The sequence below is a fragment of the Lepidochelys kempii genome, chromosome 11 (genome assembly GCF_965140285.1).
Source record: "Lepidochelys kempii isolate rLepKem1 chromosome 11, rLepKem1.hap1, whole genome shotgun sequence".
NCBI classification, from domain to species: Eukaryota; Metazoa; Chordata; order Testudines; family Cheloniidae; genus Lepidochelys; species Lepidochelys kempii.
The window spans coordinates 10001-24216 of record NC_136390.1 but is presented as its reverse complement, the minus strand read 5'-3'; the positions used below and the strand labels follow the sequence as shown (position 1 = coordinate 24216).

General features: G+C 50.7%; 1 protein-coding gene across 1 annotated transcript in view; it reads left to right on the top strand.

The window, feature by feature from the left end:
- The window catches only part of LOC140895349 (unconventional myosin-X), a 274354-nt gene extending 260817 nt beyond the window's left edge, over positions 1 to 13537 (top strand). The window contains exons 38-41 of the mRNA XM_073304794.2: positions 483 to 606; positions 5287 to 5736; positions 7154 to 7345; positions 13191 to 13537. Of these exons, the coding sequence (XP_073160895.2) occupies positions 483 to 606; positions 5287 to 5736; positions 7154 to 7345; positions 13191 to 13304 (880 nt within the window). The 3' untranslated portion in view covers positions 13305 to 13537. The remainder of the gene's footprint in view (positions 1 to 482; positions 607 to 5286; positions 5737 to 7153; positions 7346 to 13190) is intronic.
- The last annotated feature ends 679 nt before the right edge of the window (positions 13538 to 14216 follow it).

The following is a 14216-nucleotide window of genomic DNA, read 5'->3' as shown; positions in this document are numbered from 1 at the left end:
GGGCTGGCCATCTCTTCCCCATTTTGTGATGCCCAGCGCAGCAGTCTGGGAGCTGACCTTGTTAGTGAAGACAGAGGCAAAAAAAGCATTGAGTACATTAGCTTTTTCCACATCCTCTGTCACTAGGTTGCCTCCCTCATTCAGTAAGGGGCCCACACTTTCCTTGGCTTTCTTCTTGTTGCCAACATACCTGAAGAAACCCTTCTTGTTACTCTTAACATCTCTGGCTAGCTGCAGCTCCAGGTGCGATTTGGCCCTCCTGATATCATTCCTACATGCCCGAGCAATATTTTTATACTCTTCCCTGGTCATATGTCCAACCTTACACTTCTTGTAAGCTTCTTTTTTATGTTTAAGATCCGCTAGAATCAAGAAGTTGTTTGTTCTCTCCTGGCAATAGCCTTGCATTATACAGTGGGATTGAGGATGACTCATTATCAGGATGCTCTGCAGTTTCTTCCCTTCTCTCATCTGCTTTACAGATTGGCTGGCTCCGAGGAAGAGGAGGAGGAAGGACAGTGGCAGCTGTATTTTAAACTCTATTGCTTCTTGGATATTGAGAATGTTCCCAGAGAGGGGGTGGAATTTGCCTTCATGTTTGAGCAGGTAAGATGTGTGAGGGGGAGGGGATTTCTAAGGATGCATGGTCAGGCAGCTATAAGTAGAGAAGAGGGGAGTTTACATTCATGTCAAGTGTGGGCAAGGCTGGGGAGAGGAGAGTTCGTGCCTTTCTGGCAAGCAATTGGGTCACATTGTTGGGAGAAGAGGAAGTTTCCTTTCATGATTGTGTAGCTAGGGATAGAAGGTAGGAAGGGAGCCTGCTGCCTTAGTTCATTGGCTGGGCTGCACTGTATAGAGGTACAGATCAGCTTTTCTGGAACAGAGCAGTAGTACTAGGAAGTAAAGAGGAGAAAAGAGGTAGGAAGAAAAGAAAGGAGAATGATGCCACCAATTCCTGTCCTTAGTCAGATTCTTGTCTTGTAAGTCAAACTTCTCTCTAGCAAAATAATGAAATAAAGTCGATGAGGACAACAGAACTGCAAGCCAAAAGCACAACTGGGGATTGCAAAAATTAAATGTGGCTGGACAAATGTAATTGCTTTTTTTATAAAAATATAATAAAAAAGTGAATAGACAAAGGCATACACTACTAAATCATGGGCTAGATTTTGTTACTTGTGGATACTGAGCCAGTCAGGGGATGATCTCCACAGCGTAGGGGATCACACCAACTGATCCTCCAAGGGCCATATGACCTTTTATCACTAATTATTATTATCATTAATAAAATGCACAGCAGTTTATATAAACCGGGGGTCTCAAACTCAGTTTACCTTAGGGCCAGTGCCAGTCCTCAAATCCTCCCAGAGGGCCAATAATGTCACTCATGCCGCCCAGAACCCCCCCCCCCCCAAAACTCCGCCCCCCACCTGCCTAAGGCTCTTGGGGGGAGTTTGTGTGAGGGATGTGGTCTGAGATAGGAGATTGGGAGGGTGCAGGCTCTGGGAGGGAGTTTGGGTGCAGAAAGGGTGAGAGGTTGGGCTCTGGGAGGGAGTTTGGGTGGGGGATGTGGTCTGAGGTAGGGGATTGGGGTGCAGGGTGCAGGCTCTGGGAGGGAGTTTGGGTGCAGAAAGGGTGAGAGGTTGGGCTCTGGGAGGGAGTTTGGGTGGGGGAGAGGGTCTGGGGTGCAGACTCTGGAATGGAGTTTGGGTGCTGGGTGCAGGCTCTGGGCTGGGGCACGAGGTGGAAGTGTAGGCTCTGGGAGGGAGTTTGGGGGTGGGAGGGGTGTGTGGGAAGGGGGAGGGGTGCAGGCTCTGGGAGTGGGGCGCGGCGCTTACCTGGGGCTCCAAGGTAGGGCAGCCTCTGTGCGCTGCTGCCCATTGGCTGCGGGGGGCCGGCAGCCATGTGGAACGAGCGTACAGGAAGCCACTCAACTCCACTGCGCTGCCAGTGAGCGGGGCCCCGAGCTATTTTAAATCGCCTAGGGGAGGGAGCGCCCAGGGGCGGCAGGTACGGCCATGGGAGGGACCCGGCCCCAAAATTGCTGGTGCCCCATGGGCCACATTGGGGAGGTTCTCTGGCTGCAGATGTCCAGCAGACTGGAGACCCCTGGTATAAACCTTACCAAAACAAATCATTTCAATTCCTAGGTAGTGGATGACCGAAAGAAAACACATGACTGACGTTAGTCACATACAATGCACTTTAGGAAGGTGGTCAGATACTATGGTGATTAGGATAGTACACAAAATGGAATAGAATAAGGTAGTGTGAGTTGCTATAATGGCTCCCAAGTCACCTCTCCCTGTCACCAGCACGTGGAAAATGAAGTATAGTTTTTCAACTGCCATAATGGGCTGTTGAAAGCTGGTGCAGAGTAGGGCATTCTTCAGGCTGCTCTAGGTTACACCAGGGACATGCACAGTGTGAAGCAGCCCCACTGATCGGGGGTACAAAGACAGCCTTTATATGCACACCCTTATCTTGAGCTGCGTTGTGCAGTAGACAATGTACAGTGTTGTGCAGCTGTAGACTTCAGAAACCAACTGATAGTGTCTCAAAGAATCTTAAGTTGAAAAAATAATACAAATGGCTTAGATAAAACATTGTCCTGTAGATTTAAAAACTGGCTGATTGACCCAAAATGATGGAATGAGGTGAAGCACTTGTGCATCACCCAGACAGCAGCTCCCAGAGACTGACATCTTTGAATGAAGACAATGGAGCATCAGATAGTTGGCCAAGCTTGCCAGGCCATACACTCAACTTGATGGCATTTCTCTCTGTCTGTCTGTCTGTTTACATAATGTGATGACTTTTGAATGCCACATCTTAAAATGAGCCATAGATTCTTCTTCAAATGACAGTCCCTATATGTATTCCAAAATGCAGGGTGTGCATGTGCGCCATGAACCAGAGCCAGAAGTTTTCGGTAGCAGTGTCTATTGATTTGCAAGTGGGTCGTGCATTGTCTCGTGCTCCAGGCGAGGTTATAAGAGGCCCTGCGGGTGACACTCCTTCAGTTCCCTCTTACCGCCACATGGTCGGAATCGGAATCCTTGTTCCTCTGTGCTCATAGTCTGACTACGAGAATGCACTTGTCCGTTGTTGTCACAGACTCACAGGCCCTGTGCTCTCTCGGCTCCGTATGGCCCCTGTGAGTAACCCCCTTCAGCATGATAGCCCTCTGTGAGGGTTGCACACTCTCTCCAGGACTAGGCCTTTTGGCCCTGCAACCTCCTGGGACTGCACTACTGAGCCTCCAGCATGCCTGTCTCTGCCGTGGGACCCCTCAGGGAATCCACTTGCTCTGGACCCCCGGGGCCTCCACACCCAAAGGGAGCAATGCCACCCCGATCTCTAGACTGCAGTGACTCTCAGCCAGTGTAAATCAGAAGAGTTTATTGAATGTCTGAACCCAGCACAGGAAGTTCTCAAGGCCCTCGGGTCTAGAAAGTCTCAGCACCGTCCATCTGGGTCTGTCCCGTCCCGATGGGCTCTTTGTCCCCAGTCCAGCAGCCCCCTCCTTCCAGCCAATCATCAGCTTCCCCAACAGTCCCTCCTCCATCCTTTGTCTTCAGTCCCACGTAAACAGGCCTCCTGGGCCCTCTCTCTTCCATCCTTTGGTCCCACTTTCCAGAACCAGCTGGTCAGGTGACAGACATCCTCTCCTCAGCCCTTTGTCCTCCCACTGGCCAGAACTGGCTGGGTTCCAGACTGGGGCGAGCCTCCCAGTCAACAGTTGATAGGGTACCCATTCTCCAGGCTGTAGTCTGCGCACAGCCCCTAGCTATCCCTTCCCTGTACCCTGAGCTACCCCGTCCCCACACACAGCCCCTAGCTACCCCTCTCTCTGCTCCCTGAGCTACCACCTGCCTGCACACAGCCCCTAGCTACCCCTCTCTCTCTGCCCTGAGCTACCCCCTCCCCACACACAACCCATAGCTACACCCTCCCTGCACCCGGAGCTACCCCTGCTGCATGCACACAGCCCCTAGCTAAGGAGTTCTCAAACTGGTGGTCAGGACCCCTCAGGGGGTCGCGAGTTATTACATGGGGGGTCATGAGCTGTCAGCCTCCACCTCAAACCCCAGTTTGCATCCAGCATTTATAATGGTGATAAATATATAAAAAAGCATTTTTAATTGGTAAAGGGAGTCGCATTCAGAGGCTTGCTCTGTGAAAGGGGTCACCAGTTCACTGCCCTAGCTACTCCCTGCCTGCACCCGGAGCTATCTCCTGCCCCCACACAGCCCCAGCTCCTTCCTCCCTGCACCCTGAGCTCCCCAGTGCCTGCACACAGCCCTTAGCTCGCCCCTTCCTGCACCCTGAGCTGCACCCTGAGCTACCCCCTCACTGCATACAGCGCCTAGCTATCCCTTCCCTGTACCCTGAGCTACCCCTCTACCTCTACACAGCCCCGAGCCCACCTGCCTGCACCCTACGCTACACGCCTGGCTATCCCCACCTGCCTCCTGAGCTACCCTCCTGCCCACACACAGCCCCTAGCTACCACCTGACTGTACCCCGAACTACACCTCTCACTGCATATAGTGCGTGAGTATAGTGCGTAGGGTATTTGGAGTAGGTGGCTTGGTGTGTATAGAAGGGAAGTTTGTGAGAGTCAGGTAGTTATGTTTGCGGTGCTTGGTATGGTGGTGGTAACAGATGTGTGCCTATGGTAGAGGAGCAGAGGGTACGTTTTGCTGGGTGGCTTAACTTTCGTATCTTCGCTTTTTGTGTGGTAGTGTTGGCTATATTATGTATGTAGCATCCCCACCTGCCTCTCAGCAGTTCTTTGGGATATCCTTTATGGTGTGTTTGAAAACTTCCCAGCCTTCTTCCCACTGGTAGATTTTAATATTTCTGTGTTGCTCACTGTATTTTGTATTTCTGAATTCACCAAAACTTGCTTTTCAGAAATCTCTTGCTCTTCTACTGCTTTATTCTGTGACCTAGTTGTTTGTCATGCCAAGTACAAGTAGCTGGTAGTCACTGGTTCTGAGCTTCCCTGTTTCTCTCTTTCATCTAACAGGATTTCCCAACAAAATAAACAGGAAAGGGCTGAAAGAGCAAAGGAGGGAGGCATTATGTTTAATTTCTTTTAATTCGTTCTGATTTCATTTGTCCTCCTTATAGTAACTGCTAGTCAGATATCCTGACTCTATGCACTTCTGTACTGGGATTGGCTAGGTGCTGGGGCAGATATCACAAGGTTGAGCACCGTAAATGGACAGATAAGGCATAAATTATGGAGGGTTTTTTTTGTTTGTTTAACATTTACAGGCTCATGAAAGTCTTATTGATGGGCACTTTCCTGCCCCAGAGGAGACACTGCAGCACCTGGCAGCCCTAAGGCTGCAGTACCTTCATGGAGACTATTCCAAAATCACCTGGACCCTCGATGGCATTTACCCAGTGAACAGACTAAAATCCAAAATCCTGCAATCAACAAAGAGCAGTGGCATGACCAGTCATGCTCTGGAGAGGAGACGGACCAGCTTTCTGGAAGGAACTTTGAAACGTGGCTTCAAGACAGGCTCAGTAAAAAAGCAGAAGGTGGAAGAAGAGCAGATGATGGAAATGTGGGTGAAGGAGGAGCTCTCTGCTGCTCGGGCCAGCATAGTGCAGAAATGGAACAAGTTGCAGGGACTGTCTCAGCACCAGGCCATGGTGAAATACATGTCCGTTGTAAAGGAATGGCCAGGCTATGGCTCAACACTCTTTGATGTTGAGGTGAGAGGTATATAAACTCAGATAACAACTACTGTCCAAGCAGGCATTATTCTTGGGGATGAAAAATGTTGCATTTTACACTGGACAGCATAGAGAAACTCTTGTTAACATGCTACATTCCGCCTGACTGCACTGAGTGTGATTCCGCCATCAGAGCAGCACCACATACCTAGTCAGGCAAAGTGGAGAGTACTGAGTAAACACTCCAGTTAGTCTAGATGCGTGTTCTGCTGGGTGGGAAGGGAGACATGGACGTTCCCACTTTGAAAGAGAGAGAAAAAACTTAGGACCTTCCCTGGCCTGTGAAGATGGTGGTGTGAGAAAGGAAGGTACAAAACAGGAAGGGAGATGATTTTCCATCACCTGTTGTGAAAAAAGCCCCAGTCCTTTCTAGCAGGAGACACTCCAAAGAAGGCAGTGAAATAAATAATACAGGCAATGGTGCATTACATTACTCAGCATATTTACCTCAGTAAAATAACTGTTTATGAATATTAACACATTTCTTTTAAGCTGCTCTAGAATTTTCATTTTGCCACAGACTTTAGGACAGCAGTGCCACAGAAACCCGGGAATCTTGAGCAACATTTCAGTGCAGTGTCACATACATGTGAAGCCCTGAAAATTGGGGTAGGAGCTTTGGCTGTGAGGATCTTGCAGCTGGCCTACTCCAAGCTATTCCCTGTTTCTCACAGCAGAAGGCACTGAATGAGATAGGTGAGAGAACTGCGTGTGGAGAACCTCACGGCTCATTCCTAAACCTTCCCAGCAGGAGGTGCTGTAGGATTCTCCTGCAGAAGTCCCATTTCTCCTATGGAGGAGGAGTACTGTGGTGTCCAGAGGGAGCAAGAGCTCTCAGGCCCTGCTATGTTTCATTTTTTTTTAAAATGCATTTTTAACTCTTTCTTAAACCAGTAAGATATCTGTCTCGTAGGGTTACAGAATTAGAAGGAAAGATGAGTGAGTACAGAAGGACTGCTCAGACATATTCTGCACTGTTTATTCCAAAACCCTCTGCTCAACTGTTTGACTCAGGATATGTCTACACTTTGAGCGGGGGGTGCAATTCCCAGCTCAAGGAGACGTACCCACACTAGCTCTGAGCTAGTGTGCCAAAAATAGTAGTGCTGCTGTGGAGGTGTGAGGGCCTAGCTGCCCTTTGTACATGCCGACCATCCCGGATGGGTACGTACATGGGGTGGCTAGCCCCTCCCTCTGTCTGCACTGCCATGCCTACACTGCTGTTTTTAGCTTGCCAGCTCAATCACAGCTAGTGTGGGTATGTCTCCAGAAACTGGGAATTACACCCAGAATTCAAAGTGTAGACATGCCCTCAGACCTGCAATGCAGGAGTGTCCCCAGGTTTTCTTTCCCATTTGGAGCACTTCTGTTAATCTGAGTTTTTTGTTCTCAACAGTGTAAGGAGGGTGGATTTCCGAATGATCTCTGGCTTGGAGTCAGTACAGAGAATGTGTCTGTATACAAACGGGGAGATCCTAAATCACTGGAAACTTTCCAGTATGAGCACATTGTTTTCTTTGGAGCTCCACAACCCAATACCTTCAAAATTACAGTGGATGAGCGAGAGATGTTCTTTGAAACCTCCCAGGTATGTGTAACAGGATGTCCCTGCTGTGTATACAGTGTAACTATCCGAGTTCCATTATTACTGTGATTTACTAGAACCGAACAAAGATTTGAACTTTGCAAGTGAGAGCTGCCTTATTAAAAAACTCTTCCTGTAGAAACTGGGCAGGAGAGGAGGAGGGTTTGATTTCCTTTCAACCATGTCACTGCCTAACATAGAAAGAAAAAACATGCTGAACCTCATTTAACATGCAAAACACTTTGTTAATGTGGAGTTTATGGTTTTGGGTGTTCCTTGGTCCCCCATGCTTCTCATGCCCTTCCAGAATGTGAAAAGCGAGTTAAAACAACTCACATGGGAAAATAATACAGAGTTACGGTGACCATACATCATCTCTACAAGACTATTAGTGCAGTAGTAACCAATAGAACATGAACTGTAGAAATGCAGCAGTAAGGTGACACTTCCTTTCCAACAGAATCATATGACCTTAATTCTGCTCCCTTGAATCCCTGCCCTGAGTGGTCCCTCAGGGAAATCAGTGTCTCAGACCTCTGTAAGCCATTTGTAGCACAAGGTGGAGCATGAAGACAGATACATTTTCGGGAAACTGAAGAGAAGTTTAACGTTTTTAAAATCCTTGGATTTCTGCTTTCCAGAATTTTTCAGGCAAATCAAAGTACCACATTCCTCCTTTAACTTTTATGTTGAATGGGATATAATACTCACCACCTGCAAGGAATCTGAGTAGTAATGATGCTGGCACAAACCACAGTGAGATCTGTGAGACCATATAAATTGGAGTTGGGATAAGTGTAAATCTCAGATTCTTCAGGCTATGATCCATGTGGATTCACTGCTATTCTTTCTGGGTGCACATGCACTCAAGATCAGATTTTTTGGCCAGCATTGTCTACTGATTCATAGATTTCAAGCCAGAAGGGACCAGTATGATCATCTAGTCTGACCTCCTGTATAACACAGGGCATAGAACTTCCACACAAAAATTACTAGAGCAGGTCTTTTGGAAAAACATCCAGCCTTGACTTTAAAATGGCGAATCCACCACAACCCTTGGTAAATTGTTCCAGTGGTTGGTTATCTTCACTTTTAAAAGTTTATGCCAGTGGTTCTCAAACTTTTTTGTACTTTCGTATAGCAAGCCTCTGAGTGTGACCCCCCCTTATAAATTAAAAACACTTTTTTCTTCTTTGAGTGATTGCTCATGTGTATTCCACAATAGGGGTGTGTGCTCACCACGTGCACCAGTGCCGGAAGTTTTCCCCCTAGTAGTACCCATAGGGGGAGCACTCCAGCGACCCCTGGAGTGCCACCTCCATGACACAGTATAAGGTGAGCTGCGTGCTTCCGCCACCCTCAGTTCCTTCTTGCCGCCAGTGAAGGTGCATCAGAACTGCTCTGCTCCAGCTTTGCTGTAGCTCATCCCCAGAACTTTTCGTTCGTTCAGTGCTAGTACCTGTAGTTAGTTAGCTGTTACAGTTAGTTCATTTAGTTCGAGTACCCGAGCCAGGGCATACCCCGCGCCCCGGGTTTTAAGTCATGTGGCTCTTGTAGGTGATCTATGCCAAGGAGTGATCCGCACACAGACTTATCAGTGATCATTGCAAGATTTGCAAGTCGTTTAAACCTCGGACTAAGAGAGAAAGAGACATTAGGCTCCGGGCCATTCTCATGGTGCTGACCCCGGCTCTGGCGCATCTCTCCAGGTCTGCACCAGGCATCGGTGCACTGCGACCTCCCGGTGCCTTCGACTAGTCGGCACCGCTCCCTATCTACGGGGCATAAGAAGGCTAAAAAAGTGCCTTCTTCGCAGCAGCACCAAGGTAAACCAGGGGCAGAGACTAGACCCATGTTGGCCCTCGATCCCCTCCAGCCTCTAGGCCTCCCACTCATGTTGAGCGTAGTTGCCCTGCTGCTTCGGACCGGGCCTCCCTGGATATCCGGATGCCTTCCACGCCAGAGGCCCTGCAGGCAGCCAGAGATGTCATGACCATGCCGGTACCAGGAGCGCTGCTGGTGTCGGCTCCCCGCTCCAGAGGCAAGCCACCGCTGGGTTCTCCACAGTTGCCCCCAGTGCAGCACTGCTCTCAGTCGCGGGAACGTTCCCAACGCCGTTCTCCGCCCAGCGACCATTCGGGGCGCAGTCCACATGGCTCGTCCTCGACTCCCACCAGACTGTCTGGTTGGGTACCGTCCGACTGGGACGTCCGGCACCACTCCACGCCACGGAGCAATTACCGACGGGACCGAGGCAGATGTCGCCAAAGGTCCTCGTCTCACAGGGGTTACCACAGCCAGTCGCAGCACGGACGTCGTCGCTGTTCCCGCTCGGAATCCCACTCCAAGTCTCCGCCAAGGCACCGTCTCCGCAGCCTGAGGTGTAGATCGCCGGCACCGCGCCATCGCGGGTCTGCCCGTTAGAGCAGATCTTGGAGCGGCAGCTACAGATGGTACTGGTCCTCTGCATCAAGATCACGGTCCCTTGGGCGACGCCGCTCCCGGCACCGCCGTTCCTCCCAGTCCCGTGGCAGCAGCAGGTTGTTCATCAGCCCGGTCTCTGCTCATAGTCACCCTTCCATGGGCCAGGCCAAAAAGCCGGGGCCGTCGGTGCCACAGCAGGTGCAGTGGCACTGGGCCCGGTGGCCGGCACAGTGGTACCAGTGAGCACCATGGCCTCCAACGCAGCCCCTGGTGGGGGCCTGCTTGGTAGCCGGAGCCTCAGAGGCACCGTTGGCCTCTCTCTCAAGGCCCCTGAGGAGAGGGTCAGTGAGACGTGCGTCCTCGGCACCGTGCCCGGAGCCAGACCAAGTGGTGTACCCTCCAGTGCTGGCGGATACCAGAGCACTGTACCGGCTTCCTCACCCTCCCCGGATGAGGCGATAGCGGCCCTGCCCCCCTCCGTCCCACAGGAGGACTTTAGGGCCCATCAAGAACTTTTAAAACAGGTGGCATCGAGCCTTCACCTCCAGGCAGAGGAGCTGGAGGAACCCTCAGACTCCCTGTTCAATGTACTGTCATCTTCGGCACCGGGCAGGGTGGCTTTGCCCCTCCATGAGGGGGTGGCAAGGATCTCAAATACCTTGTGGCAAACGCCAGCTTCCCTGGCCCCCATCTCAAAGAAGGCAGAACACAAGTACTTTATACTCGCCAAGGGACACGAGTGCCTCTACACCCACCCGGCGCCCAACTCCCTGGTGGTCAAGTCGGTCAACCACAGGGAGCGGCAGGGCCAACCAGCCCCCACCTAGAAAAATAAAGACTCAAGGAGGCTGGACTCTTTTGGCAGAAAGGTTTATCCATCCTTGAGTTTCCAGTTGCGGGTGGCAAACCACCAGGCTCTCCTGGGCAGATACGAATTCAACATGTGGGGTTCACTGCCCAAATTGGAGGGCTCCCTCCAGGAGCACAATTAAAAAAAAAGTTCAAGGTGCTGGTGGAGGAGGGTGCAGCGGCTGTTAGGGCGTCCCTGTAGGCGGCGTCAGATGCGGCGGACATGGCAACTTGATCCATGGTCTCGGCAGTGTCCATAAGAAGGGCGTCATGGCTCCTGCTGTCCAGTGAGGCGCAGTCGGTCATGCAGGATCTCCCAGTTGACAGCAAGGCTCTGTTTGTGGAACAAACAGATACAAAGCTGCATGGCATGAAGGACTCCCGCATGACCCTGCAGACCGTGGGTCTACATATTCCAGCTCCGGCCAAAAGTAAGTGTAAGCCGCAGCAGGCCCCTGCTTCGGCTTCCCAGCCTAAGTACGAGGCTGCCTATAAAAAGTTGAGAGACTATAAGAGGCACCCTCAGCAGCAGTCACAGCCTGCCCCGCAGCCTGGGTCCTCCAAGGGCAAGCAGGTGGGGAAAAGGCAGTTTTGATGGGATGCCAGGGGGCACCCTGACAGTTCCCGAAGGGGATCCCCCCCTCAATAGAGCTTCCCTTCTGCAATCGGTTGTGGGCTTTCCTCCTGGAGTGGTCACGACTAACCTCGGACCGCTGGGTCCTCAACATGATTTCCCAGGGCTACACGCTGCAATTTGTTTTGCCCCCGCCCAACCATCCCCCACCCCCGTTCCTTCTGGGGGATCGTTCGCAGCTCCTAGACCTGGGAGTGGTGGAAATGGTGCCCAGGGAGTTCAGAGGCAAGGGTTTCTACTCCTGCTATTTCCTTATCCAGAAGGCCAAAGGGGGACTCAGGCCCATCCTGGACCTGCGGGATCTGAACCAGTTTATGGTCAAACTCAAGTTCCGCATGGTCTCCCTGGCCTCCATCATCCCCTCCCTGGATCCAGGGAATTGGTACACCGCCCTGGATCTGCAGGACGCATATTTCCACATCCACATATTAGAGGGGCACAGACACTTCCTCCGTTTCCTGGTGGGACAGAATCACTACCAATTTACGGTCCTCCCATTTGGTCTATCCACCGCCCCAAAGGTGTTCACAAAATGTATGTCAGTGGTAGCGGCCTACCTAAGACTCCAGGGGGTCCAGATCTTTCCCTACCTGGATGATTGGCTAGTCAAGGGCAGCTCCTGGTCACAGCTGCGGGATCACATGACGCTTCTACTCTCCACGTGTGCTGCCTTGGGCCTGTTAGTAAATGACAACAAGTCCACGTTAGTCCCGGTCCAGCGCATAGAGTTTATCGGGGCGCTCCTGGACACCTCGTCAGCCACGGCCTCCCTCCCACCGGACAGATTCGAGACCCTAAAGGGGCTCATCAACACGGGCATGAAGTTCCCTGTGACAATGGCCAGAGCATGCCTCCAGCTCCTGGGTCACATGTCGGCGTGCACGTAAGTGGTCCGCCATGCCAGGCTCCGAATGAGGCCCCTCCAGCTTTGGCTGGCCTTGGAGTTCTCCCAGGCCCGGGGCAGGATGGACAAGGTCCTCATCATGCCCAACCCAGTGATTGCCACCCGTCGGTGTGGTCCACCCTGAACAACATGCTCCAAGGGGTCCCCTTCCAGGACAGGGCCCCGTTGTTGGAGCTGGTGTCCAATGCGTTGGACCTGGGTTGGGGGGCCCATGTGGGGACTGTTCAGACCAAGGGCTGTGGTCAGCCCTGGAGCTATCCCTACACATAAATGTCAAGAAACTCAGGGCGGTGTATCTGGCGTGCGTGGTCTTCCGCTCGCACTTACAGGGCAAGATGGTCAGAATGTCACATGATCAGTTCATGCCCCTCAGCCGAAAAGCAGTTGATGGCTTACCCTACACAGGCACAGCCTGCTGCAGGCAAGAACGCTAGGAAGCATCTTCGCAGCAGCAGTGGCAGCTTACCCAGAGAAGAACAGGCACCGACTTTGCTGGTGGATGCTCCAGGCCCGCTTCTTCCCATCCCCGCTGCACTCTAGGCCCATCTCTTCCCACCCCCACTCCACCTCATCTCCAGAGCACCCCACATCCCCAGATAATCCTAAGTGCCACCAAACTCAGGGAGGGAGGGGGAGAAGTGGAGACGCTTCCCCGCTCCTCCCCCTCCCTCACAGAAAGTCCTAAGCTGTTTGCCAGTGGGGGAAGCACTGGGAGGGAGGGGGAGGAGGCGGAGAAGAGGAACTTGTGCAATGCTCCCTTGTAAAATCGCTGCTCTTCCACAAAATCTTACATGCAGTGGACAGAGCAGGCAGCCAAAAGACGTTATAAGGGAGCATTGCACAACTTTAAATGAGCATGTTCCCTAATTGAGCAGCGACGTAACTTTGAAACAACATTAAGCAGGAGGACGTTAAGTGAGGAGTTACTGTATCTATTGCCAGCACTTCAGGGCAGTGACTGTCTTTCTGCAAAGTGACTCGTACACCTAACTACTGTGTTTTCAATCTGCCTACCTATCCTTTCATTTTTTGTCCAGGTGGGAGAAATAATAAAGATCATGAAAGCCTACATCAACATGATTGTGAAGAAACGCTGCAGTGTCAAATCAGCTGCCAGTACGGACAGTCACACTAGCATCTGGACTAGGTGATGAGAAGGAACCCTTATTCCATTAGCCAGAGGCACTTGTCATGCGGTGGGAGTTTACAACTTGGCAGCAGGATGTGTAGCAAAGATTTTTTTTTAAAGAACTTCACTTGATTGATTCCTACATAGAAACAAACTGAAATCACATATCACCACTTACAGTATCAAGGGATTTGCACCTCATCCTAAAGATGTTAGTTAACATCAAAAACTGTTATATTAAACATGAACAGCCGAGACTTGTATTCATCTTGGTTGTTTGAGGGACACTATCTTAAAAAAACAAAGCCACAAGCTTCCTCTTATCTGTCATCTTCTGCCTTTTTCACACTTGTCTGTCACACTGTCAGAAAAATACACAAGGAACAGTTCTGCAGTAGAGGAAGTAGATTCAATAGCTTTCAGTCTGTCGAAGAGCAACTGGCATCTGGGAATTGAGCTAAGAAAATATTTGTTTTAATTTATTTTTCAGCCAAACTTAAAGTTGCATTCCTTTTTCCCAGATTTAATAGTGTTTAATTTTGACTGCCTGGATGTCACGGGCCATTACATTTTACCTAGTTAACCCTGTGCCGCATCAAGTAACTTGGGTTAGACTAAAGTATTTTGGTCCTCAGGAGCCTAAACAGTTGGTTGCCACAGCTAGAGAACAGGAATGTGTGTGCATGGTTCTCTCTCAAGAACAGGGGTGGGCTGTCTGAAGTGGATCCTACTCAGGTTCAGCTCAAACTACATTATAAGCCCTGGTTGAAAAGTGAAGTGTTGTCTATTCCTGGGGCATGAATGCCATTTAGTTGCATTTACAAGGACACAGCTGTTTCAGCCCCCACCCTCAATTTTAGTTCAAACTCATCCCTTTAAAGGTAGTGACTTGGATCCTGCCATGCAATTTATTTACATTTAGGCTTTTAGGATG